Source organism: Gymnogyps californianus, chromosome 19 (genome assembly GCF_018139145.2).
Source record: "Gymnogyps californianus isolate 813 chromosome 19, ASM1813914v2, whole genome shotgun sequence".
NCBI lineage: Eukaryota > Metazoa > Chordata > Aves > Accipitriformes > Cathartidae > Gymnogyps > Gymnogyps californianus.
In genome coordinates, this window is record NC_059489.1 from 8,832,944 (window position 1) to 8,857,894 (window position 24,951).

Genomic DNA, 24,951 nt, shown 5'->3' on the forward strand with positions numbered 1-24,951 from the left:
TTCCTGTGCCTCCCTGTTTCCATCATCATTTCCATTTCTCTCCCTCGCTTTCCTTACGAGTCTCTTTTGCGCCTATGATGGAAAATAGAGTAAGTGAGCCTGTAATTAAAGGCTGTGCTGTGCCGTACTGCGTGCACACATGAATTAAAGCTGCACAGGCAGCCTTGGAGTGCATGGCTTTGCCTTTTAAGTAACATAATTTCAACCACTGAAAAATATAATTTACCTCGGTAATGGCGGGTGCTGAGGATTTTGTTGTTACGAGGCTGGCTGGTACCCAAGTGTGCAAAGAGGACAACAGTAATCCCGGAGAGGAATGGACAGGGCTATTACAGCCAGCGACTGGAAGGTGCTCGCTCACATTTGATGATTTTCTTGGCCAATCTCATGTTAAAAGAAACAGTAATTTCAGATGATGGTAATTTCTGTACACCAGCAGCCAAGAGATAAACTTAAAAGCATTTATGTGAACTGGCAGCAATTGCTGCAGATGGGAATCTCGCGTTTCAGATCTGCTGCGTGGCTGGTGACTCTGGGGCTGTTGCTTGGAGAGACCAGAGAGGATGGGAGCTTATGGACCCAGCACATCAAAACAGCCTCGGGTTTTGTGTATGTGCTGAGATGAGCTTGAGTGGTTGAGATTACAGGTGTCTTAATTTTCAGGAACAGAAAATCAGGGACAACTAGTTTGTCACCTTTTGCTCCTTATAAATTACTCCTTAAGTGCATTCAAGTCCCTTCACTTCATCCTGCATCAAAACCAATCTGTGTCATCTCCTTGTTCTCACCTAGCCTCTGAAGATCAGGTTTTGGTCACGGGGCAGAGCATCTCCAGATGAAGCAACCGTCGTGGCGGGGTTTCTTGTGGGTGGATTTTTGCTGTGACGGTCTGTAAGGAAGCACTGGCAGCGTTTGCAAACACTTGTGAAGCGTTTCCCGAGCGCTCCCCTCCTTCCCTGCAGCCCCCGGGTTTGGCTGAAGTCTGTGGTCAGAGGAGGCGTGTTGGAAGTGTTACAGCTGTGCTGGGTCTCAGCGGGTTTGAGCGGCTCCGTCTCTGCTGCCACACATGCTCCCTCGTCCATAGTGCCCTTTCTTGGCTTGTCCCCGTCCCTGCCCTCCTTTGCGGGGTGCACAAGGCAGCTGGAAGGGTGCAGAGCCAATGCACCCCGTCTGCCACCCTGCTCCGAGCTGACCCTGCTGCTCTGATGGGTGCTCGCCAGAGCTGCGTGGAGCATCCCGGGGGGAATCGAATAGCAGCTGGTGCGAAACCTGGGCTGAGACCCCACAGAGTGGGGGTGCTGAGGTCCCCATCCCTTTGGGGGTAACCAGCTGCAGCCCCTGGGGACCCCCTGTGCCGAGGGGGAACAGGCACCACCAACCACACTGGGACCGAGTGGTGTCTCCTGAACCCAGATCAGCCCCATGGCCATGGAGACACCTTGGTGCTGTTCGTTATTAGGACCCCGGGACTCCACCAAGGGCTTGTTTCCACCTTCCCTCCCTATCGCTGTCTCTTTGATCACCAGTGACCGACTTGAAGCTGTCAGCGAAAGATAATATAACTAAAGGGTGCTAATTCCAAAGGGATTTTGTTCTTTAGTGTCTCTGGTTAGCACGGTGGCTGCCTTTGTCTCCTTCCCTGCTCAGCAAAGCCGCGAGTGTGGGCTTTGCAATTCCACCTGCGCAAAAGTGGATTAATTCTTGTTTTTACAAAGTGCTCTCCTGCTTAACGCTGGATCTCCAATGAAATTGGGAGGGCTTGGGTTTGCAGAGCCCCAACGAAGAGGAAGGAGGTGAAGGCTTCCGTGGGCTTTATGGAGTAGCCTGTGAGCACTGTCCCCCTCCAGCACCACTCCGGCAGAGGGCAGAGGTGGCTTTTCCTCTTGGAAAATGCAAGGAGGATTTTAAATATATGGGATGTAATTAGTGACCTGCCTTGAAAAGCCTCCCAGATGCCAGGGCAGGCAGCTTTACGTGGCTGAAAGTTGCTCCAAGATCTTTCTTGCTCCGTAGGTGCTGTCTGATTGAATACTCTACAGGTGCCTCTATATGTAGCCCTCTTGCAATGCTTTAGATAAAACTCTTGGAAAACCCAAATGTCCAACGTTCTCCTTAGAAGAGCTGCCCAGGGGTTTTGTGGGGTGTCACACTGGGGTAAGGGGACACAGGCTGCACCCGTGAACCAGCCTGCTGTGCCCCGGGGCATTGCTGCATCCCTTCTCCAGCCCTCCCGGGGCTCCTCCCTGCCCGCACCCTGCCCGCACCCTGCCCGCGCTGGGAAGGTAAGCGATGGGTTCCCTAATGAGTGCGAGCAGCCTGCCAGTCGGCTGCGGAAAAATCAATATCGCTGTTAATTGAATGCAACTCTTGTAAATCATCAGAAGGGAAGGAAATTGGAGTGCTTATGGAAGCCTCCTGGAGAGCTATTTACTGGGCAAGGAAAATAGTAGTTTGCAGTTGAAGTGTTGGTCCCCTGCTGGAAAGCGCTTGGGAGGGAGTGAGGGGGTCCGAAGTGGCTGCCCCAAGCTGGCACCATAACCCAACAGCTCTGCGGCTTGGAGAAGCCCTCTCCGGGGGCCAGGCTGCCCCCGGCCTGCCCCGTGCCCACGGGGAGGTGGCAGCGGAGAAGACTCAGGTCTGCAGCGCCGGCATCCCCAGTTGTCCCTCTCCCCCACATAGTGGTTAGCCTGCAAAGGGTGTTATTTGCTAACGACTGATTAATCTTCAAGCTTAATTACTGCCAAGGCTCAGTTAATTTCCACACACTTTAAGTATTTGTTCTTGTAATCATTACATGACTCCATATTCTCCCAGTAATTAAAAGTCTCACAATATGACACTAAATGGGTGATGTTCCTGCATCCTGCCAGCCTGGCTCTATTAATTCCTGAATTGTCGCCGTTGATAAGCTGGCTTTAGAGAAATTGCTGCCAGATGCCACAGACCCCTGCTATCCAGGTGAGCCCAGAGCGGTCTTTGACCCCTCCATGCACCCTCTCCCCATCTCCTCGGCATGCTGCGGGGCTCAGCGAGGGCGTCTGCAAGGTGAGGCTGGTGCTGCATGGTGTGAAAGCTGTCTGGAGCGGCAGAGCCCTGAAGCAGCCCGTGGGGAAGGTAAGACCTGTCCTGCAATCCAGCCCAGCTTTGCAGAGCTCAGCCGCGGGAGCAGTGTCAGAGAGGTGCAGCTGGGCAGGAGAGCCCAGCAGCCAGCGCTGTGAGAGCCTTCCTCCCTGGCACTCTCCTTCCTCACAGGTTCTGCAACCCATTTCATCCTGGCAGAGGCGGCGAGTAGTTTCTTGCCAGCTCCTGAGGACATCTCCAGCCCGGTCCTGGATGCTTTCAGTGTTAGCTTGGCGGGGATGGGCACAGTGCAGGGGGTCCCTGAGGACCCCTCAGTCTGGGGTCCCCATCAGGGTCAGGGGAGGAGATGCGTGGGGAAATTCATGCCTGGGCAGTTGAGGTAAATCGCTTTGCCCCCTAAGGCAGAGCGGAGAGGTGGCTGTGTACCACTAGCAAGATGGCCAGGGGAGCACGGTCCATCCATGTGCCTCCACCTTGCCCGAGGGGCTCTGGGCTCGCTGGGAGAGACCCACAGCTGGAGGGTGATGGGCATCGCCAGTGCGGTGGGGATATAGGTGCCCGTGTGTGCCCAGGTCACTCACACCCTCCCATCCTGCTCCCAGGCTTGTACCTCCCCCGGCACCTCAATTTGCTAAACCTAATTCTGCGATGGGCTTTGCTTTCTGTTTATTTTGTGCCTTTCCATCCCAAAACATTGATACGCCGAGGGCTGCCTTATCACAGGGCTTTGCGAATGAGGCTTCGTGATGCATTAACGCGTGGAGGCAAAGTGCTCTTGCTGGCGTTTTTGTGCCGTGGTTGTTTGTGTTGTCTCAGGCGGCTCGCACAGGGAAAGCCCTCGGCACCCCGTCCCCTGGGGCGAGTGGAGCCCAGGGCTTCGGGGCAGTGCTGGGGGCTGGTGATGTGGGGTGGGGAGGAGTGTGGCACCAACGTGCCTTTGCCCAGGCTATGTGTCTGATTTAGCCTACGAGGAAAATCAGATCCCATTAACCCTCCATCAGATGTCCCTGATTTCGGAGCAGCTGGGAGCAAGCAGCCCTCTCCGGAGGGATGGGCTCGGGGGCTTCCCAGCTGGGGGGCATGGGCACGATGGAGCGGGGCATCAAGGGGAGGCTGTAGTGCTGATGGTGGAAACACAGGCTGCCAAAATAACCCTTCCAAAAGGAAGCAGAGCGTGCCCGAAACACGCAGCTGGCAAAGAAAGCGCGAGGCTGAGGGCTGTAGAAAAGCACGGGCTCGGGAGAGCATCTTACCCAGGGGATCCTCTGCCCCAGGGATTGTGATCAAAACTGGCTATTTTTGGTGTAACTTTTGGGCACGTCCCTCTTAGTCGAGGCTGGCAATGTCCTCACAGCTCACCGAAGGCGGTTTCTCGCAGCCTGCATCAGGCTACTCAAGCATGTAGACAAATGTATCTGATTTATGCCCCAATCAAGTGACAATTAACATACATCAAAGTGACGATCCCGTAACCCTCCTGTCCGTGATTGCTCGTGTTCACATAAATAAAACCCGCTGCTGCCTGGGCATATGGCTCGGCTCGGTTCTGCTCTGGGAGTCAGGAGGAAAGCGAAGGTTTGGGCTTGTGGCTTCAGCTTCATGTTCTGCGTGGGAAGGATCTCAGAGCACTTGATAGCATTCATAAAATATTTTAATTCATGATCTTGGTTATATTTTGCTGGCAAGTTCTTCCTTTGTTGGCGAGATACTGGCTTTGATCGGAAAGTTGGTTTTCATCATTTTTTTTGTGAAATTTATTGCCAGCTCACTGAAACGGCAGCATCCTCTCCTGGGGTGTGCAGTCGCGGGCTTTGGGTTAGCTCAGGGTCTGGTCCTCTAAATGCATTTGTGTGAGAAACGTCACCCACAGTAAACTGAAGTTAAAATAAATGAAAGTACTTTAGTGAGTTAAATGCTCTGGTATTTATTACGCGATTTATTATGTAACTTGGTGTTGGAGGAGATCAGGCAGGGCTCTGCCCGTGCATCATCCGATATTTGCTTCGGATGAGTTTCCAAGGAATGCTCCCGTCCTGAAACATGTTCTCTGGGATATTTGCCCAGCGTGGATTCCCAATGAGCACAATGGCCAGAGCGAACTCAGATCTTTATTCAGGTGTTCATGGAGAGGAGACCGAGCTGTTTGTCTCAGCCCTCTGGTGTAATGGAAAAGATTGCAGTATACAGAGATACCAGAAATTGTATTGGAAACATATGCTGTTCTGTAATTTTTAAAATACTTTTATTTCTTTTTAAATTTTTATCCAGTTGACTGGCTGGAGCTGCCTGTGAAGAATAAACCCACTTATCAGTGGTATGGGCCTTCTTGTATGTGGCTCTCGGGGAGATTGCCTAGCTGGGTGCAGCATCCCTGTCCTTGTTTGATGTCAGGAAAGGCACCGAGGCGCCGAACGACCTGGCAGAGCCGGCGCTGGGGATAGCAAAGCAGCGAGTCTCGTGCCTCAGCCCCAGCACTTTTTTTTTCCCCTCATGTTGCTATAAATTTCTGCCAAGCTGGTAGCAACCAGGGATTCGGGCTTTTGCTCTGCTTACTGGGGGTCTGAACCTTTCCCAAGCGGAGCAGGGCACGGGACCTTCCCCGTGCTCCCCATCACGGCACCCCACGTGCTGCCCCCCCCTCCCGCAAGGACCACCAGCTCAAGCCAAGCCAAGGTTGTTTATCCAAGCTTAGGGTATGAGGGTATGTTTATCCAAGCGCCGGAGTTATGAGGATTAAAACCAGGATTACAAGTCAAATAAACACAGAACACACAGCTGAGCCTCATGCGTGGGGCACCCCCCGGCCACTGCTGCCTCTCCTACTACACCCCACGTTGGGAGCATCGGTGTCAGGGGACCGTGACCCAAATTTTAGGGAGAGCATCAGCCACCCGGTAACCCCCTTGTGTCTGTGTTCGTGGCCTTGCTCTCTCCCCTGTGAGCAGCCCTGGCTCCCGGCCTTTTGGGTGCAAGCCACCTCGGAGAGGATGCAGAGATGTGCACAAGGGCATGGATCCCTGAAAAAAGTTTTGCCTCCAGCGTCGATGATGAGGTTTACTTGGATTCTCTTAAGCCAGAGGAGCAAAGCTCTTAATGGCTCCATCTTCTCGGAGATTTAAATCACCTTTTTTAGTTAGCCAGCACTTGGATGAGGGCTTTTCCCCACATCCCTGGGGACCCCTCGGCTTGTCCCCCACCGGCTGTTGGGCGACTCTGAGCTCGTCCCACCGAGATTGATGGATGGATGGGGAGAGGAGCCTGAGCCCGCGGGGTGACCCGCTGGAGATGCACTAGGGGTTCGTTTCTCCAGGAGATACTCCAGCTATTTTAACAGGCAGCACCTCAAAAGCTGCAGCAGGAGCCAGGAGGACGGGAAAGGCCCTTTTCCCATTGCCGGGAAGGGTTATCCATCAGTGCCACCTCCGGGCTTTCAGCTCCCTGTCCCGGAGAGCGAAGCTGTCACGGGGCTGGATGTTGGGGGGTGGTTTGTGTCCCCAGAGCGGGGCAGCAGCGAGAGCCCAGCACCAGCCCCACACACACTTCCCAGCTGCTTTCTGCTCTGCCTTGGGTCTTTGGGCAAAAAAAAAAAATCTTTAAAGAGGCAAATGGCAGTGCGGACATTGTAATGAGCAAGTTGAAATCCTTTGGTAAACTGCTCTGTGCGAGTGTTGCATTTGTTGATGTCTTATCTTCAAAATATCTGCTTTTCTCCATCTGTATCGGTCTTCCCAAAGTCACTGCTTTCCCCAGTTAATAGCAAGAAATATCGGATGAGCAAGCAAATATGTTTAGGGCTTGTATTATGAAGACAACACACAAAGAGAGAGAGATTCATCTTTTCGTAATGCCACTTTTATAAAAGGCAATAAAAATACAGTGCCTTGTAAAGGGATAAACAGGCTGAATCTGAGCTGCTGCTGTGGGGTTGAGGACAAGAGACAAAGTGAAGGGAACCAAATTAATGCATAAAAAAGTAAAGGAAAACTCAACCTCCGGCTATATTATATGGCAAATGATCTGCCAGTGGGGAAAGATACATCTTAATAGCAGTTTTTGAAAAGAGATGAATACTGTATACAGTGCATTATAAGGCACAGTGTGATCTGAATCTTAATCAACATGGGGAAATATAAATCTGAAAATAATAAAGATGAAATCAATATTGATGGTTAGAAGTAAAAGTACTGTATTTGCTGTAGTAAATGGTTTTAAGGTCCCAGGGAAAAATTTGTTCTAGAAAACCCATAGTAATTTACTATAGTTTCAATAGCTGGCACAGCCCCAGCGCATTTTGGTGGCATTTATATTGTCGCTATAGAAAAATTTAAAAAGCAACAAGGAAAAAAAAAAAAAGCCCATTGCTGCTCCCTGTGCAGTGGTAGCGCTGGAAGCGAGTTCTTCTTTCTGCTGGGCTGGCGGAGGCCGTGCTGGCATCCCAGCTCGGATGGAGTCACGCGGTGGGATATTCCCCTTCTGCTTAGCTGTCACTGAGCAGAATAAGCCACTTACCTTGTCCTTCCCAGTGTCCCCAGTTACTAAGAATAAGGCATCAAATTCTGACAAGCTACAGAAAACCTTTCTGCATTTGAGTTTTTGCTTTAAATGTCTTATTTTCTTGTCCTCTGCCCAGGTGACATATCACCGTAATGATAGGTGATGTAACTTATGCTTAACCTTCTTGTCGTCTCTCTAATACATTAAATGGAATTTGCAGCTCAAGTGATAGCCTTGTTGCCCAGCAGATAAAAACACCGAGGCAGCTGACTTGGTGCTGCCCGTGTTAGTGCTAACACCGAGGGCCATCAGTGCTCCCGATGTGGGAGCATGGCTCTTCACCCCGAGCATGAAACCCCTCGCTCAAAATCATGGGGATCTGGAGAAAACCAGTTTGACAAGTAAGGGTGATGAGCGTGCAAGTGGTGGGAGATTTGAGCCTGGTTCCTGATTTTGGAGGGACGTTTTCTGCCATTTTTCCATCTTCTTAATATATGCCAAGAACCATGGTGGATGTTTTTTGTGTCACTTTGCAGTAACCCTCTGCGTTTCGGGGAAAGCCTCGCAGAGCCCATGCGACGCGGCTGTCGTGTTTGCGAGAACTGGAAGTGCTGTCTGAGTGAGATGATCAGGCGTACATTTTACATCAAAGGGCTCCGAGTTGAAATCTTTGTGTTTGGGGAGCAGCTGTAGCTTACAAGAGCTGGGCAAGCGGGCATAGATGCTGGGCCAGATCCATCACCTGATATGAAACTGCCACCGTGGCCGGAGCTCCGGCAGGACTTAGGCTGGCTGCAAGGCTGAGCCTGGAAGAAAGCCATTTATTTAGGATAACGATCCTGATTTTTGTTTCAATGCATTCATGGATGCCCAGCGCTCAGCCCTGGCTGAGCTGAGGTCTGGAGGTCATCGGAGAGAAGATGGGGACCGAGGTTGCTGTTGACTTTTGAGATTCGCCTAATTACTTGGGTGTTTGGGAGTGGGTTTGGACCCAAGTGGGAGTTGAGATAGCTTCTGGGAGGAGGCAGAAGTTGGATCGTGGGCTAATCTAGGTGCTGTGAAGCGTGGGAGCAGGGCTGCCGCAGCTGTGCTCGTCCTCTCTCCGTGCCATGAGTGATGGAGAAACCTGAGGAGCATCTCCACCAGGCCAACGTCCCTCTCCTGTTGTTGGAGCAGGAGGTTGGGCTTGCTGGCTCTAAATTCACTGCATCCTTGTGATGTTTGCTCCTAAACTGCCCATCCCAGCAGTTCCCTGTTTACTGAGCGCCTGTGCATCACCTGCGTGGTCCGACGACTGCTTGCCGGTGGAAAAAGGGTTGCAGAAATGGGGAGTCTGCGAGCTTTTAGGGCTGGCTGAGCTGTGCAGCCCTCAGACCGGGAGCGTTTTATCTCCTCGGAGCCATGCTGACAAGCAGAGCTTATCGCAGGTCATTTTTGGCCCCATATTTTACCGGGGCCTCATGAGCAACCTCCCTGCTGCAGCAGTTACAGTAGCTGGCAGGATACCTGGGGTTTATTCTCTGCAAAGGTTGAAAGTTACTTCAGGGCAATGGTGTCCTCTGCATTTAATTATTATTTCTTAAAAGCCTAAGATATGTGGCTCCCTGTGGAGGTATGCAGGCTGAATATTGATGGTCATAAACCATGCCAGAAGGAAAAATGTGGGCTGCTCGCTGCTAGCGAATGGACTTTAAATCAACAACCGAAGCAGTATCGGTTCATAAAACTAGGATTTTTTTAGCCTTGAGGACAGAGGTACTTTAAATCCCAGCCTTCGGGTTCACTGATCTGGAGAACAAACATAAAACTTCACTGGGAAGGACCTGACATCAGCACATATTTTTTGTTCCAAGAGTATTCAAGGTAGCCCTTTTGGTTTTGCTCACAGCTTATGACATTTCCTTGTATTATAATGATCTCGGCAGCAGCAGGAGGAAAAACTTATGACCCAGATGCTGCAGAAGGGGAAATTATTTACTGCGATAACTGCGCTCGTCGAGACGTGGTGGTTGTTTGCGGTGGAAATGGCAGGCGAGGCGTTGGAGGTGGAGAGCTTGCTCCTTGTCAAGCCTGGCAGGGCACCGCTGCTGATGGATTGAGTTGTCTTGCCCTTTTATATATTACAGCAGGTTTTAATTGACACCCGGCCTCTTTACAGTGCTCTGTCGCTCCGTCTACACAATGTGTTATGTAGATGAGTTTAATGGTGCTGTTTACCTAGGACGGTATTGATTGCGGGGTTTAATTCGATAGACGGAGTACGCAGCTATTCAAACTGGTGGAATTTGATCTCAGGCCTTGGTGGGAAGGTGCCTGCGGGCTTTGCTGGGGCTGCGATACTCAGCTCAACCCCAGCTCATGCAATGCTGCTGACGCTGCCCTGCACAGCCCTCACCAGGGGACCTGGAAATCCGCTCGCCTAAATCTTTGGTGGTTGGGCTGGCTCAGGCCATCCACGTGTCCTGCGTGTTTTGCATCTGTCTGCAGTCTGCTCCAGGCCCGCAAGCTTCCTCAGCCCTCCTCCGGTTTTGCCTTCCTTTCTCTGTACTTTTGGGTTTTTTTCCTCCCTTTTTTTCCCAGCACGGCTTCCTACGTGCACCGCAAAGCCAATAATCACAGCAGAGGATTTTCAAACATAGCACATCTGAAATAAGAAAAAGAGTTTTTTCCAGCCTGTTTAATATTTCCCCATGTAAAATGCACAGATGTATCCGTGTTTATCAGCACACTGCGAAAAATGGCAGAATACTCATTTATATAGGTTTGTAATCAAACTTCTTGGAAGGCAGTGACCTCTTTGCCCGATACACGCTGGACCAGATGTTCCCATGTTGCATCCTGGAGCTAAGTTCAGCCTGCTGGCAGCTTCCAAGGAAGGCAAGTTTGCTATAAGCACCCTTGGGTGTCACCACTGCGAGACATCAAGTTTTCAAGGTCCATTTGTTTTTTTTTCCCAGGTTCCAGCCAGCAGCCGGGTTGATGGAGAGGATCCAAGCTATAGCTCAAAACGTCTCAGACATTGCAATAAAAGTAGATCAGATTCTCCGGAACAGCCTCCTGAATGGGAAAGGTGAGTGTTCCCGGGGGTCCCCATGCTCCAAACCTCCTACGTGCTATGCATTTGCAATAGGGAGATCCAGCCAAGCCTATCACGAAAAATTTGGTAAAAATGCAGGGAATGGATGCTGATCTGAGGTTCCCCAACTCGCTCCTGTCTGCAGGACTAAGTAGGGCACCCGAAGCTCTTCGGCAGACCTCCTAGGGCTGTTTGTGTCCAACTCTGTGCGGATGCAACACATGGTCACACCATCTCTTTGAGGAAGAAGAGGTCCTGAGTGCGGTCTGAGCCTTCTCGGAGGTTTCCAGGACTCTCACCTTGCTATTAGAGCCAGGGAGGCTGGAAAAGGAGGCTGCATAGGGAACCACCCTCCGTGGTCTCTGACAGCAGTAAGGTTCTCCTAAAAGCGTTGCCTCACTTGGCCCAGGAGGACTCGAGAGCTAAGGGGAGATCAATCGGCAGCATAGCACGACCTGGGAAACTCATGCCTGCAAGGAGGAGGAATGGTGACAAATCTGAATTGCTGTCAGAAATAAATGCCACAGAATTAAATGCAGAATTAAAGATGGGGAGCAGTGCCAGCACAAACACCTGGATAGAAAAATGTGGCGGTTTGGATCCAAAGCCCAGGGGCTGAGATCCAGCGCCAGGAGAGACGTTCCCATCCCACTCCAGCAGTGCTGGCAGTGCTGGGAGGGGAGCTGGGCTCTCCAGATGTTTCCTCACATGGCTGCATGGTTCCCGGGGTTTGGGCTGGCATCATCAAGTAGAAGATGCTTCTGTTGCCTCTTCCACCTCATGCTTTTTCAGTTATAGGCAAAGGAGGGCTTATAGGAGGGGTGGTGTCTTTTATTAATCCAACCACAGAGGAAGAAAAGATCCTATTACCTTTTTAGCCACTTTTGTGCCTTATTCCGAGGCTGACCCTGGGGGCTGAGTCTTCTTTCGACAGCTCAGCAGGACAATTTTTATTGCAAGTTTACGGCGTAAAGGCTGTCAAGTGCTTCCTTAGATACTGCAGCCTGCTTACGGATGATTAACAGGAGCGTGGATAGGTGGGACCTGGGGTCTGGACCAGGCTGAGAGCAGCAGGGAGGTGCTATAAAGAGACCTGCTGAGATTTGGGAAAGGGGAACACAGTCTTGGCATTGAAGCAGGGCTGGGGGGTTTCCTCTGTTTCTGCCCTGACCTTGGGGAAGATGCTTCACATCTTGGTGTCCTGCTCCATCAAGTGGAATGGAGCTGTCTGCCAGCCCAGCTGCAGTGCCAATGAACGTGCTCGGGGGCTGGCAGCCCCATCCCATCCCCTCCCCTCCCCTCCCTGTGTTTCTAGCTGCTCTGCCGGCATGTCCCAGCTCTCCCAATGCCCACATTATCTTTCTGCAGTGCTGGAAGGCAGGAGGGACCAGTGCGAGGTGCCCAGGGACCCCAAGTACCCTGACTGCGCTGGGAAAGTAGAGGTGAGTCAGGATTCCCTGTCTGGGAGAGGGTCTCTACCTGGGGTGGAAGCTGCTGGGAAGGGCACAAAGCAACAACCCTGGGGTTAAACTGGGAAGGGCAGTGGGGAGGGGGATGCTTTCCAGAGTAAAACTGTTTGCTTTAAAACGGGAAAGGTGCAGCCTGTTGCAGAAGGAGGAGCAGAGCCAAAGAATTGGAAAGCAAAGCGCGGCTGTGCTGCGAGGAGAAAACACAAGGGAGGTGTCCGACCTCATCTGGGAGCCTTTGCTCTACAAATGTAACTGTTTTCCCCCAATAATAAGGCATATACCTTCAGTTTTAGTCGTACGAAGCACTGAAGCCACGGTACCCAGAGGTGTGCAGGCAGCAGCAGAATCAGCTCTGTGAGACCACCTCTGCCTGCAGCCCTCCCTGCCTGTAGTTTCTGTGTTTGATGACAGAAGCGTAGTGAGGAGAAAGCACTGTCACATCATCTTTAAATATCTGGACCGTTAGCTAGTGTCTGGGGAATAATCTCAGCATTGCACAGAAGAGCATCTCGTTAAGGTGGCCAGGACCTCCATCTCAAATAGGATGTCCTGCGTGACCCAGCCCTGCTCTTTACACCTGAATGCAGCCTGGCATTTGGCCCACAGCATGATTGCTTTGTCAGAGAGCATATTTACATGAACTAATTAAAAGCATCTCCCTCTTCCCTCCCCTTCCCAGCCTCCTGCTTCAAACTCAGGCTTCTGCAGGGCCGAGTCTCCCTGAAAAGATGTTGAAGGGTACATTAAAATGATACCGGGGGGTTGTATTTTCCTCTTCCCCTGGTGCTAGGCATCCTTTCCTTCCACAATTTGAGTAAATTCGGAATGTAATTTAATTGTGGAAGGCTGTAATTCGATCTCCTGTCCGGATGATTGCTGCGTTTTACATATTGGGCGCAGCGACCTGTCTCCCGAGTAGATTTGTTTTTGTAGTTGAATTAGGAAGAGGCTGGCAAGTGCCGTTGCGGGGGATGATAAATCGCTGCTCCGGTCGCTGGTTATTCTCCTTCATGTGAAATCATCCTTGGGGACCACTGGTGGATCTGTCTCCTTGCCCCGCTGCGCCCGGGGCGATGAGATCAGCAGCTCGGCTCACTCCCCAGCAAAGCTAACAAGAAGAAAACCCTGTGGTGTATCATTTCCTAGGGATTAATGGCTGTGCCCCCAGGGAATGCTGGAACCAGTGCCAGAAACCCAGGGAGCCCCCAGCAAACCCTCCTGGCTCTTCCTCTGCCTCATGTGCCCTGGAGGCACTGGGCGGGCAAGTATCAGCACCACGGCACTGGTGCTGGGTGCGTGCTGGTTTGCAGCCCTTTATCCACCCTCTGCCCTTCATTTCTAGCTCCCAGCTGGAGAAAGGTGACGGAGAATAGAGGTTGCCCATAGCAGGGGCAGCTCGCAAGGCTGCCGCGTCCTCTCCCAGCCAGAGGACGAGCCCCACGTGTTTCTTTGCCCCCTTGCAGTGGATGAGGGCCAGGTGGACCTCCGACCCCTGCTATGCGTTTTTTGGTGTGGACGGCACCGAGTGCTCATTCCTCATCTACCTCAGCGAAGTCGAGTGGTTCTGCCCTCCTCTGCCGTGGCGAAACCGGACGGCGGCTTTGCCTTCCCCCCCGCCGCTGCCCCGGGTGCAGGTAAGGTGGGGGCAGGCTGCGTCCTGCCGGTCCCAGGGGGCTTGGGGGGAGACGGTGGCTTCAAGGCTGCTGGAAATAAGTGTTCCCAGAGCCAGCAGTGTCAGCAGGGCCATGATGCCTCACGTGGGTTTTCACAGAATCACAGAACGGTTTGGGTTGGAAGGGACCTTTATAGGGCGTCTAGTCCAACCCCCCTGCCATCAGCAGGGCCATCTTCAACCTGAGCAGGTTGCTCAGAGCCCCGTCCAGCCTGACCTTGGATGTTCCCAGGGATGGGGGATCTACCACCTCACTGGGCAACCTGTGCCAGTGTTTCACCACCCTCATCATAAAAAATTTCTTCCTTTGATCTAGTCTGAATCTCCCCTCCTTTAGTTTAAAACCATTACCCCTTGTCCGATCGCAACAGGCCCTCCTAAAAAGCCTGTCCCCATCTTTCTTATAAGCCCCCTTTAAGTATTGAAAGGCCGCTATAAGGTCTCCCCAGAGCCTTCTCTTCTTCAGGCTGAGCGACCCTAACTCTCTCAGCCTTTCCTCATAGGAGAGGTTTTCCAGCCCTCTGATCATTTTTGTGGCCTCCTCTGGACCCGCTCCAACAGGTCCGTGTCTTTCCTGTACTGAGGAATCCAGGATGTCACGAGATGCTCTGGGTGCAATGGGGCCCCTGGGATTTGGTGCATTAAGTGGAGGAGCTCTGGTGTCAGGTCTGGTGGCACCAGGGCAAGCTGTCCGTCCAGGAAGGACCCACAGCACCTCAGCTGCGATGGGCAAACCTGTGGCAGCCCAGGGGCTCCTCTTGCGGCTGCTTTCCCTACACTCAAAATGCAGAGCATGCTCCTTTCCTAGGCAGCTTTCCGGAGCGACCTGGCTCGCCTCCTGGAGCTGATCGGCACGGGCAAGGAGTCCCTCAGCTTCATGAAGAAGAGGATCCGGCACTTGGCCCAGCAGTGGCTGCGGGCAGCTCGGCGCCTCGAGCAGAAGCTGAAGGGCCGGCAAAGGGACCAGAAACACGTACGACCTAATTGCACGGGGGGGCACAGTGGGGAGATGGAAAAGCTGAGCCCTTGGGAACACGAGGAGCGGAGACAGCTGGGGTGTGAGCGAGCTGGGAGGAAAATTCGTTTATGGAAGCACATGGGTCTGCAGGGTCGGTCTGTGGTCCATGGGCGTGACTCTGCACACTTGTGGGATGTCGCAGGACTGGTGTTGCTGAACAACGGGGTGAATTTTGGAGATGGATCCTGATGGGTGGGAGACAGCGTCCAGCCAGCAGACAGCCATTGACAGCGGGCAGGGAGTCTGGCACGTCTCCTCCGCGGAGGTGCCAAGGTTGCTGGCCTTCTCGTTCGTGTTTTTGTGGTGCCCTGCCCTTCGGTCCCCGTGTGCCAGGAGATCCGGCTCTGGTCCGTGGGACGGACTGTGGTGTACGTGGGGAACACGAACCTGGTCCCAAGATACAGAGCACCAGTTGATGGGAGCTGGTAAACTCTTGACTATTGGGTCTTTGCTAATTGGACATAGATCGCTTGTCTTTACAACGGGCTGATTTCCCCAAGTAATTACAGTGTGCAAAAGGAGCTGGAGGGAGTCAGGGACCATAAGTCATTTTGGGCTGGAACACCCAAATTGTCCCTTTTGCCCAGAGCCACCCATCCTGGCGCTGACCCCTCTCCTTGTCTCTCCAGATCTTGATCCATATCGGCTTCCTGACAGAGGAGTCGGGGGATGTTTTCAGTCCACGGGTGCTGAAGGGGGGCCCACTAGGCGAGATGGTGCAGTGGGCTGACATCCTGGCTGCCCTCTTCCTCCTGGGACACAGCCTGCGGGTCACAGTCTCCCTGAAGGAGCTGCAGAGGTGGGTGCTGCGGTGCTATGGGTGCGTGGTCCCCCCAAGGGTGTCTGCCTCCCGCGCACGTGTGGGTTACATCGAGGTCTTGCATGAAAGCATGAGGTCTGCAAAGGCTCGGGGGTGGCTTTTCCCCCACCTGTGTCTCAGGCAGCGCTGGTGCTGTACTGATGCAAGCGTTGGGTGGGGTGCAGACCACCAGCATCACGGCTAGGATCGATCCCATCCCTTCTGCATCCCGGGAAAGTGGGAAGGACTGGTGCAAAGTAAGGCTTTGCCTGGGGCTGATGTGGAGATGTCTGGGGCAGGACTCTGCCCTTTGGTCCCGGCGCTGGATCTGAGCAGCATTAGTCCCCTGCTGTCAGCACGCAGCATCACCTGTGTCCCCTGACGCCTGCCTAGAGCTGGGTATGGGAAAGGCTCCCCTTTACCCCCCCATTCCCCAGGGATGCTCTCGGCGGGGCCGGTGGCCGTGTGGCTACAGGATGCAGGTGTCCTGCAGGTCGCTGGCTCTTCCCACCGTGCATGGCTGCGCTCAGCCCCTGTGGCTTCGCCGGTGTTGTTTGAGCAGTGACCGTGCTCCCTTCCTTCCTTCCCTCCCTCCCTTCCTGCTCCGCCGCAAGGCAGGCAGCTGGGGCGGCTGCCAAAAATAACCTGCGTCCCTTGCAGGGGGGCGGCAGCCACCAAGGAGTCCTTCCTCAGGAGGTGCTGGTGGTGGCTTGGGGACCTGCGGGGGAATGTGCTGCTGCTGGGGCACTTCCCGCAGAGGGATGGGCTTTTTCTGCCATGGGATATGGGGCGATGCAGGGTGAGAGTGTGCAAACAGCTATGCCGGGCCACCCTACAAGTGTCTCTAGACAGCACCCTGCCTCCCAGTGGGACCAATATTCGATGGAAAAAGTAAGAGGGAGAAGATAACTGCGTGCCACGTTTCCTCTCTGCCGATGCAGTTCTGTTATTATCAGGCTGACCCTGCTGCCTCCTGTAACCTCGCAAGGTTTCCTTGCCTCCTATGAGTGGAAGGCAAGTGCCAGGGAAAATGCAAGTTAGGATGGGTTATAAATTAAGAAAAGCCTGAAGCTGCCTTGGGGACTGGGCAGGTTTGGGACAATGCTAAGCCAGCATCAGCCGCATAATGAGCCATGCTGAAAAGAGAGTGAAAAAACCCAACAGTCCTGGAAAAAAACCAACAAAACCCCCCAACCTAGCCCCTGCGGCATTCAGAATTAATGAACGGAATTAGCTCCCGACTAATTAACTCGAAAAAAAAAAATCCTGGTCCTAATGCAAAAGGCAGCAGCTTCTCAAAGAGGCGGGCACGCATCACGGTGATCTCCGCGTGGCGTGCTGAGCTAAATTGACGTGCTAAATAATATCTGTGTACTCAAGGACGAAAGAAGTTAATGGCTGAGAGGGTTGTGTTGTTGTTGTGTGGTTCTTGTTTGTGTTTTTTAATGAAGAGCCTCACAGTGGTCATCTAACGAGGGGAAGGAGCTGGCTGAGTCTTACGGGGGGGTTTGCAGCATCCGTTTCCCTCTGCGAGTGACTCTGGAGAGAGCTGCGCTGCTGCCTGTAGTATTTTGCCTTTCTCAGAAGTGCAGGAGCTTCCACATTGGTTGGCAGTGATGAGACCTCCTCTCCTCCCGTGGATTTGGACATGTCCCCTGGGATGCCTGGGAACGGCAGCTCCGTCTCTTCCCCTTCATAGCTGCGATGGGCAGCGAGCCAGCCGGGCTGGGGCTGCACATCTTGCACTTCTCTCTGTCCCAGCGATAGAAACCGCCCCCACCTCCCCGAGCGCGTGTCCTGTGCCTGGCTTTGATGACATTTTAAATGCTGGACACCCACATCGTAGGTCTACCTCCACGTTGGTGGGGCTGGGGCAGGCAGAGGGAGCACCTGGGGCTGTAGCCAGGTCCCCTCTGTCCCTTTGGAGACCGCGCCCAGCGTTCGCTGGGACCCTCCTGCAGCCCATCAAGAGATGGGTTAACGCGGGTGTCAGAGGGGGAGCAGAGGTCCCCCCCGAGGCGAGGACCCAGCGGTGCCAGCAATCCTGCTTGGTGCTTGCAGATCTCTCAGCAACATCCCTGCTATCAGGCTGGTACGGCATTAGCGGTGGCTCTAAGGAGTGCTGAGATAAGCCTTCGCCTGACCACGAGTGAGTGGGAGGCTTAGCAGAACACGTGTAGTTAATCCTGAGTTGTGCTAATAGTTAATCTTGGGTTCTTCATTAAAGCCTGGAGGGGACTTTACCTGTAGGCGCAGCCTTGGGCAGGGGTTGGTACGCAGAGAGCCAGGGGATGTGCAAGGGACTTGAGCTGGGCTGCTGGGATGAAGCAAAGCTAAAGCCATGTCGCCGTGGAAGTGTCAGCCCAAGTACTCTGATTTCTTATCCCTCCTGCCCCGATGCAACCTCCTGAAGCAGCAAAGCTTTGCTCTGCTGTAGACTGGGGCTAAATTTGTCCTCTCCAGTCCTAGGTGTCTCTTGCTGAGCTTGCAGCAGGGCAGGCACCAGTGTCAGGATGGGTTTGAGGATATTTTCCTCCAGCAACGTAAAATGTTGAGTCCACTTCTTGTTTATTTTTCTTTGGCACCCCCTGCTCCTTTCACAGCTCAGAGCTGTAGCTGCTCCCGCCCAGCATGGCCTTCGCAGAGCAAAGGCTGGCACCCATGAATTATTCAGAATGGAATAACCTCTCTCCTGGTTTGTTTTTTGTCTCTTCAAATTTCTGAGCTGATTTTTCAACGCATATTGATCATTGGCAAGGGATCACTGGAAGGTCTGCGTGTGTACACTTCAACCGTTAGTTATCTGAGAGCTGTTCATTACTAGCATCTATATTGATTGCAATGCAGCAGTGCCCGGAGGCAGTCATCAGGATTGGGTCTGAAATGCTGGCAATCAGGCAAACGAGGAGGAAAAGTAAGTCACTGGTCCAAAAAGCTGGTGATGGAGGGCTGGGGCTGAAAACAGGTCGGGAGCGTGACTGTGTTGTGCTGGGCACCTCTCCGTGCTGGGGGGCTCCAACGGGGACAGCAGCAGATGCCAAGTGGTGAGTAGCAGGAGTGTTAAACGGTTCTTCCCCCAGTTTGGGGGACCAGTGCTGATTTGGAGCGAAGCCAAGGAGCTCTAGGGATCTGCAGGCTTGGTCCACGGCTCGGCTAGGCACTCTCCAAATGCCCCTGTGAGGTCTGAGATCGAAGCCGCTGAGCTCAGCCCTGGTTTTCCAGGGCTAGCTTATCTAGTTTATCTTTTGCCCACTATAGACCATAAAGACCTGTGAATTCCACTGCTGTGTCCTACCAGAGGTTAATTTTTCTCCTGTAGTTGAACTAAGTGCAGGTGTTTGTCCTCTTTTGCATTTCCCAGTGAATTTGTGAGCTTCTTCTGATGCGTCTTGACAGGCAAGGGGTGAAACACGGGATTATCTGGTGGCTGGTGCAAAGCATTGCCGGGCATGTGCAGCTCCCCGGGAGGAAAGCAAAGCGTTGAGCCGGAGCAGGGAGTCAGGAGCTGTTTTCCATCCGAGGTTTGTGCTGGGTGGGTAGGGGCAGCGGAGGGAGCCGGCAGCATTTTGAGTTCTGCCTTGAAGCAGGGAGGGAAGAAACATCCCAAATCTGAATGCAAACACTTGATTCTTGCTGAAGACCCCTTGTGCTGCTTTGGTAGCCAAAATGTGCTTTCAGGGAAGTGAGAATCAAGGCCGGTGTGTGTGTGTGTGTGTGTTGCTTGGTACGGGAGGAGTGGGAAGTGCCTGAAAGACCTGAGCTGGGTTGTTAATGAGGCAGCTTATGAGTAGATGTTGGAAAATTACAAGCAGCGCTTCGGAGCAACAGCTGCGCTGGTGCAAAAGCCGCAGTAAGCCGAGCCTCTTCCTCCGAGCACCCGTGCCCCAGGAGCAGGTGGGGAGGGACGTGCTCAGCCTTTCCCCCTAGGAGAAGAGGCACAACGGGTGCTGCTGGGACCTCCAGCTCCTACCCCCGTCCTGAGGTCATGGGAATGGTCATGTTGGCATCTCCAGCTGCTCTTTCGGGGGCTGAGGGAGAGGCTCAGGGAGACAGGGCTGCGGTGCTGCGAGCTGCTGGAGCCATGGGGAGTATTGATCTCGGTGAGGCTGAAAGGTGCTTTTTGCAATGGTCTCCTTGAAATTAACGGCTCATAAGGCAGGACAGAAAGTCAAAGAAAACAGGATTTGATGCCTTGTGGGGTCAGAACACAACAAAGTGTTCTCGGAGCTTAATTGCTCCGGCGTCAAGTTCTGGACTCCTAATACCAGCCCTGGCAAGGCACTTAATTTTAAGCACGTGCTTGTATCCCATGCTGGCAGCCCTTTCCCTGCTGAGCAGTAGCTGTGGCCAGCGTGTGGTTTGGGCGACGAGCCACCCTCCGCATGCCGGGGTGGCGTGGATGGGCTGCGGCAGGGCCGGCACCACGGCGGGCCAGCACCACGACAGGGCTGGCACCGCGGCGGGACGAGGCTCAGCTCCTGCTGCCGCCGCTCTCCTCTCATTGCCTGGCACATAATTATAGCTGCTATTTTCCTGCGCTTTCCAAAGTCACCGAGGTGTATTCAGGCTGCAAAAAGGGCCGTTCAAATGGAAACACAATGTCCAGACGAAGGCATTTCTAATTATTTTCTGGCAGATAAAAACTATCTTTCTGTCTTGTTCACATGAAAACCTGTGCAATGCCCAGGCTCCAGGCTTCACCTTCCCTCGCCGGTTGGCAAATACAGTCCTGCCATTGTGCGGGCAAGCCAGGAATTGCTTGTGGAAACAGCCAGAAGTGACCAGTTGTGTGCGGTCCCAATGGAGCTGCATGGCATGGCTGTGGGATTTATCAGCTCCGCACTGGTGGGGAGGAAACCTCAGGCTTTAACGTAGCATCAGATGCTCTCGTTACTTGAGAGCGAGTGTTTCTGTAAGCTGTTAGGGCTACTGGGTTGTTCTTTTTCTGGCCAGGCTTTGATGTTCGTGCTGGGACACCATTGTGTATGGGATGTTGTGAGCTTTGGAAAGGCTGGATGTTTGGTTACAGGTCTCGGTGGGAGCTGAAGATGATGCCCCCCATTGTGGGTACTCGACTGTTGCAAACACTTGCAAAGACAGAGGTGATGAAGACTGAACCAAGAGGTTACACAAATGTTGGACACACCACTGTGTGTCTGAGCTTTATTGGATTCTCCAGTCCGTAGTTTAACTGGGACATGTTTCCAGCAGACATATCTTAGGTGATGGGTTAGGCAGGGGTCTGGGACGTTAGTGGGTAGAAATCGGCTTTGCTGTAGTGGTACCCGTGAAGATTTGGCTAAAACTGTCCCTTCATTTTGAGCTGCTGGAGCAGTTGGGACCCTGTCTGTCTGGCTGAGGGTCTGCCCAGGCGCCACGAGCATGTGAGTGCTCAGCTTCTGCTGCTCCCTGCCCAAGTATTTATTTCCCTTTCCTGGAAAGTTTCTTCATTATTTGCTGAATTTCTGACCAGAAAGAGCTGTTTGCTCTAGCACCCTCCTGTGCATCTCCAGGGTCTGACTCTGCCCAGCCGGGAGGGCGGCTCTCGCCGGAGGACAGTGGATCCCATCACCTCCCCTGCTCCTCCTCCCCTCTTCAACCGGGTACAGCTGCTTGCAGAGTTGCAGCCGTGTAGCTCCGCAATTAAAAGCTGGGTACATCGAAATGACACTGCAAAAGCTGCTCCCTTTAATTACAGCAGCTTCCCGACACCTCCGAGGAGGCGGCTTGGAGCTTTGCTGGCAGCAGCTACATGAGGAGCGGGGATGAGCTGCCCTGCCGTGGTGAGGAGCAGCGGAGGGGGATTTCTTCCACCTTTTGAGGGCTTTATTTTGTAGGAGAGGAAGGTGCATAAATTAGCAGGAATTACTGAGCTGTTAAATTGCGCTCCTTCGTGAGATATGTTTATTTTGTAGCCAAATGACGACTCGCTCGCTGGCTTCTTTGCCATTGCAGAAACCTCTGCTTTGTCACATAAAGGTTATCGTAATCTTATTAATTACTGGGTAATTTATATAGGTGAGAGGAGGTTACGCCTGGCATGCGGGGAGGGTTGATCCTCCCTGCGGGGGCCCAGAGCCCCTCCGGGCTGGCGAGGTCGGGGAGGACGGAGGTTTCAGCACACCCAGAGATGGTCCAAGTGGGAGCCCCTGGATCAAACCCAGCCTCCAGCCCCACAGGACTGTTGACTGCCCATTGCTGGAGGCTTTCAATCCCCTTATAAAGATGCAAAGCATCCAGCAGTCTTCATTCCTCATGGCTTATCTTTGCAGCCCACAAAAAATACCTTCCTCGGGATCTCCCGGTGGAGAGGATCTGCCGGCGGAGCCCTGCCCGGACCTGCTGGAGCTGCTGCTGCTCAGACGAGCAGCAAAATCTCAGCATTAGCCGTCTCCTGGGGACATGCTGCAAAGGTTTCCAGCAAGTGCTGCGTCCTGCCATGATGAGAAGACAGGGTTTTGTTGAACCTCAAAAGTAAATAAATTGGTTGCTGAACCTCACCCCCCAGATGGGTAGGGCTGTGTCACACGGGATTGATGATGGGCCAGAGAAACAGTCCAGATTCACTTTGCAGAAGTAAAACCATTGCAGGTGGCTTAAAAAGCATACTGTAATTGCTTCAAAAACCTCGCTTTTGAGGTCATCGTGTCCCTCCTGGCAGGAGGAAGAGCTGGGAGCAGAGGCCAGGCAGTGGGGCGTTCCTCTCATGGGCTCCGATTTGCACTTTAAATTGCTTGTGATGGGCTTGTCACAGACCCCTGGAAGCCGCTCGGGCTCGGCTCTGGCACCTTTCATCCCCCAGATAACGGCCCTGTGCTTGCTGGGCTCTTGTAGAGAGGGAGAAGCCGAGGGAGCAGAAAGGACAGAAGTCCTCCTCCATTTCCCCTGCTGCAGTCCGCCTTGCTGATGACAGCAGATGCGGGCAGAGAAGATGCAATTAAATATAATGTAGGATATTGGCCCAGCCTGCCAGCAGATGCCCACAAGATCCATTTAGTGCTGGACTTTTCAGCCCCAGGAGTGATAACGTGGAAGGAAACATTGGGTTAATTTGAAAATATGACAAGGGGATGTAAAGATAACCCCGCAGTCATCTGATTTCAGAGAGCCTGCACCATGCTCAGGAAGGGAATGCGTCCCCTGGTTGATTAAAGTACCTAGAAGGGGAAAATAGCAGGACAAGAAGCTGCTGTAGATTTATTCTGGAGTAGGCACAGCTGGTGGAGGCAGCTGGCGGAGAGGCGAGCTCAGCGCTTGCATCCGCTTGGATGGAAGCCGCTTCGGCTGCTCTTTCCTGAAGAGGAGTGAGGGCTGAGCTGATGTCGGGATGGGACAAGCCACCAGGTCACCTGCCGGGGCTCCGGAGGTGCTGAGCCCAGGCACAAGCTGGTTGCATCCTTGGCTGGTCTGGGAGGGGAGGTTTCTCCAGGAGCTGGGACCAAGCGGTTTTCAAAAACAAATCTCTTGGCTGCGCTGGCTGAGAAGAAGGCATTTGTGCTCATCAATTTTATTTGCGTAATTTCAAGCGCCATTAATAGTACATGGCATGAGGAAAAATCAGGGAAATTTCACTCCAACCATGAGTGAAATTGGGTTTAGTAGAAAATTAGTTGACTTAACTGGCAAATGATGAAAGCTTGAATAAAGAATGTTTAAATAAGGAGGAATGAAAAAAAAAATCCCACCCACCTCAGAGGTGCAGCCTGGACTTGCATGATTGGAATATTAAAATCAGTGGTTATAAAGTGTTTAGGAAGGATAAGGGGGGGTAAATGAGAGAGATGCTCTGCTTCAAAGACACCAGTCCTGCTTTTAGATCTATTCCTGCCTCGCAGCCTTGGCGCTGGGAGTATAAATGGATGTGGCAAGTCCCGAGCGCCCGGAGGGGGGACGTGTGGCAGATCACGGTGACGAGGGGGAGCCGGGGAGCCAGACCTGCTCTACCTAACCGGTGGAAAGTTTTTTGGAGGCTTCAGTATGAGGTACACTAATTGCTGTCTCCCGCAGCCCCTTGTCAAGCTTGCTTAGGGCTTTTTCAAATTATGGATGATTTTGTAATACAGCGGCTTGTGTGATGTGTACTAGCTAGAGGATGGGGTGTGCTGCAAAAGAAGTGTTACAGTTTGGGGATTTTTAGTTAAATACAAGGTTTATGGATCAGCTGAGTTGCTCCACTGCAGCGCCAGGTCGGTGTAAATCAGCATTGCCGTTTGACTGATGACCGAGGAAAAAGCAGCATGTATGTGAGCAAATGTGATATTTAGTATTGCATCTCTATAAAATCCTGGGGTTTTTTACTGGCTTAAAAATTCCCCTTCCCCTTCAGCCTCCCTGGGAGGGGTGGGTCTCCTTGTTGCCCTATTTATTGTACTGAGGTGGCTGTTGGAGGTGAGAGTCTTTCTGTTCCTGCCATCTTCCCAGTCAGCCATGTCGTGTAAAATTGTGCATAAAAGTGATAAAACTGCAACCTGTTTGCCCTGCGGCTGACCCGGCCGGGCTGCCCTGAGCTGATGCTTATATTCCTTGTGACAAGAGCAATGAAGTAGCTGCAAACGCAGCCCTTCGCCTTCAATTGAAATTCTGTGTTTTTCCTGGCTTTGGCGAGCGATGTGGTTCCATGTTTACTCGCTCTCTGGAGTCGCAGTCACGGTCAGGATTTTGGGATGACCCTTCACCGGTCTCAGGTCAAGATGGGGCTGGAAGAAGGATCTTGGTGCCCAACGCTCAAGGGCTTGTAAGCCATATCAGAAGAAGATATCACTGTGTCACTTGGCTGTTCCCCGGGTGGGAGAGCCATCCATTTCCTCTGGAAGCAGCCATGGGATCAATAGATGAAATGCTGTGCATAGTCGTAGGTCTGGGCAAGGGATGAGGACCTTATGGAAGTCCTTCTCAGAGGATGGACTCTTGGACTGTGGGTCCATTCGAGCTTCAGCCAAGCAATAGATAAAACCCAGGTAGGGCTGGAAAGAGGACTCTCAGGTTCAGAAGGGGAAATGCAGGGAAATTAGGAGAACCAGTAAGAGAGGTCACATAGAGGGAAAGCTTCAAAGCCTAGGTATGTAAAACCTGGCTGGACCTTTTATTGCTAAGAAAAGGGAAAATACTTACAGGGATGGCTGGGATAAATTCCCATCTCCAAATAGGTGCCAGGAGTAAGTGAAGGGCCCAGAAGAAAACAAAGACAGACATCTTGGCAGGCAGGAGCTAAGGGTGAGATTTCACACTGTCTGAGCTCAGACTTGCAAAATAAAACAGAAATTCCTCAGCCCTGTTAGAAGGACTGCGAACGAAACGGAGCGACTGCACGGTGGGAGTGGGGCAGAGCCCGGGCGGACCAAA

General features: G+C 52.7%; 1 protein-coding gene across 2 annotated transcripts in view; it reads left to right on the plus strand.

Moving 5' to 3' along the window:
• Positions 1 to 24,951, plus strand: part of MGAT5B (alpha-1,6-mannosylglycoprotein 6-beta-N-acetylglucosaminyltransferase B) — a 71,586-nt gene that overhangs the window by 28,221 nt on the left and 18,414 nt on the right. For both annotated transcript variants that reach the window (XM_050908391.1, XM_050908390.1), the window contains exons 4-8: positions 10,533 to 10,645; positions 12,020 to 12,093; positions 13,584 to 13,754; positions 14,601 to 14,765; positions 15,440 to 15,609. In XM_050908391.1, the coding sequence (XP_050764348.1) occupies positions 10,533 to 10,645; positions 12,020 to 12,093; positions 13,584 to 13,754; positions 14,601 to 14,765; positions 15,440 to 15,609 (693 nt within the window). The remainder of the gene's footprint in view (positions 1 to 10,532; positions 10,646 to 12,019; positions 12,094 to 13,583; positions 13,755 to 14,600; positions 14,766 to 15,439; positions 15,610 to 24,951) is intronic.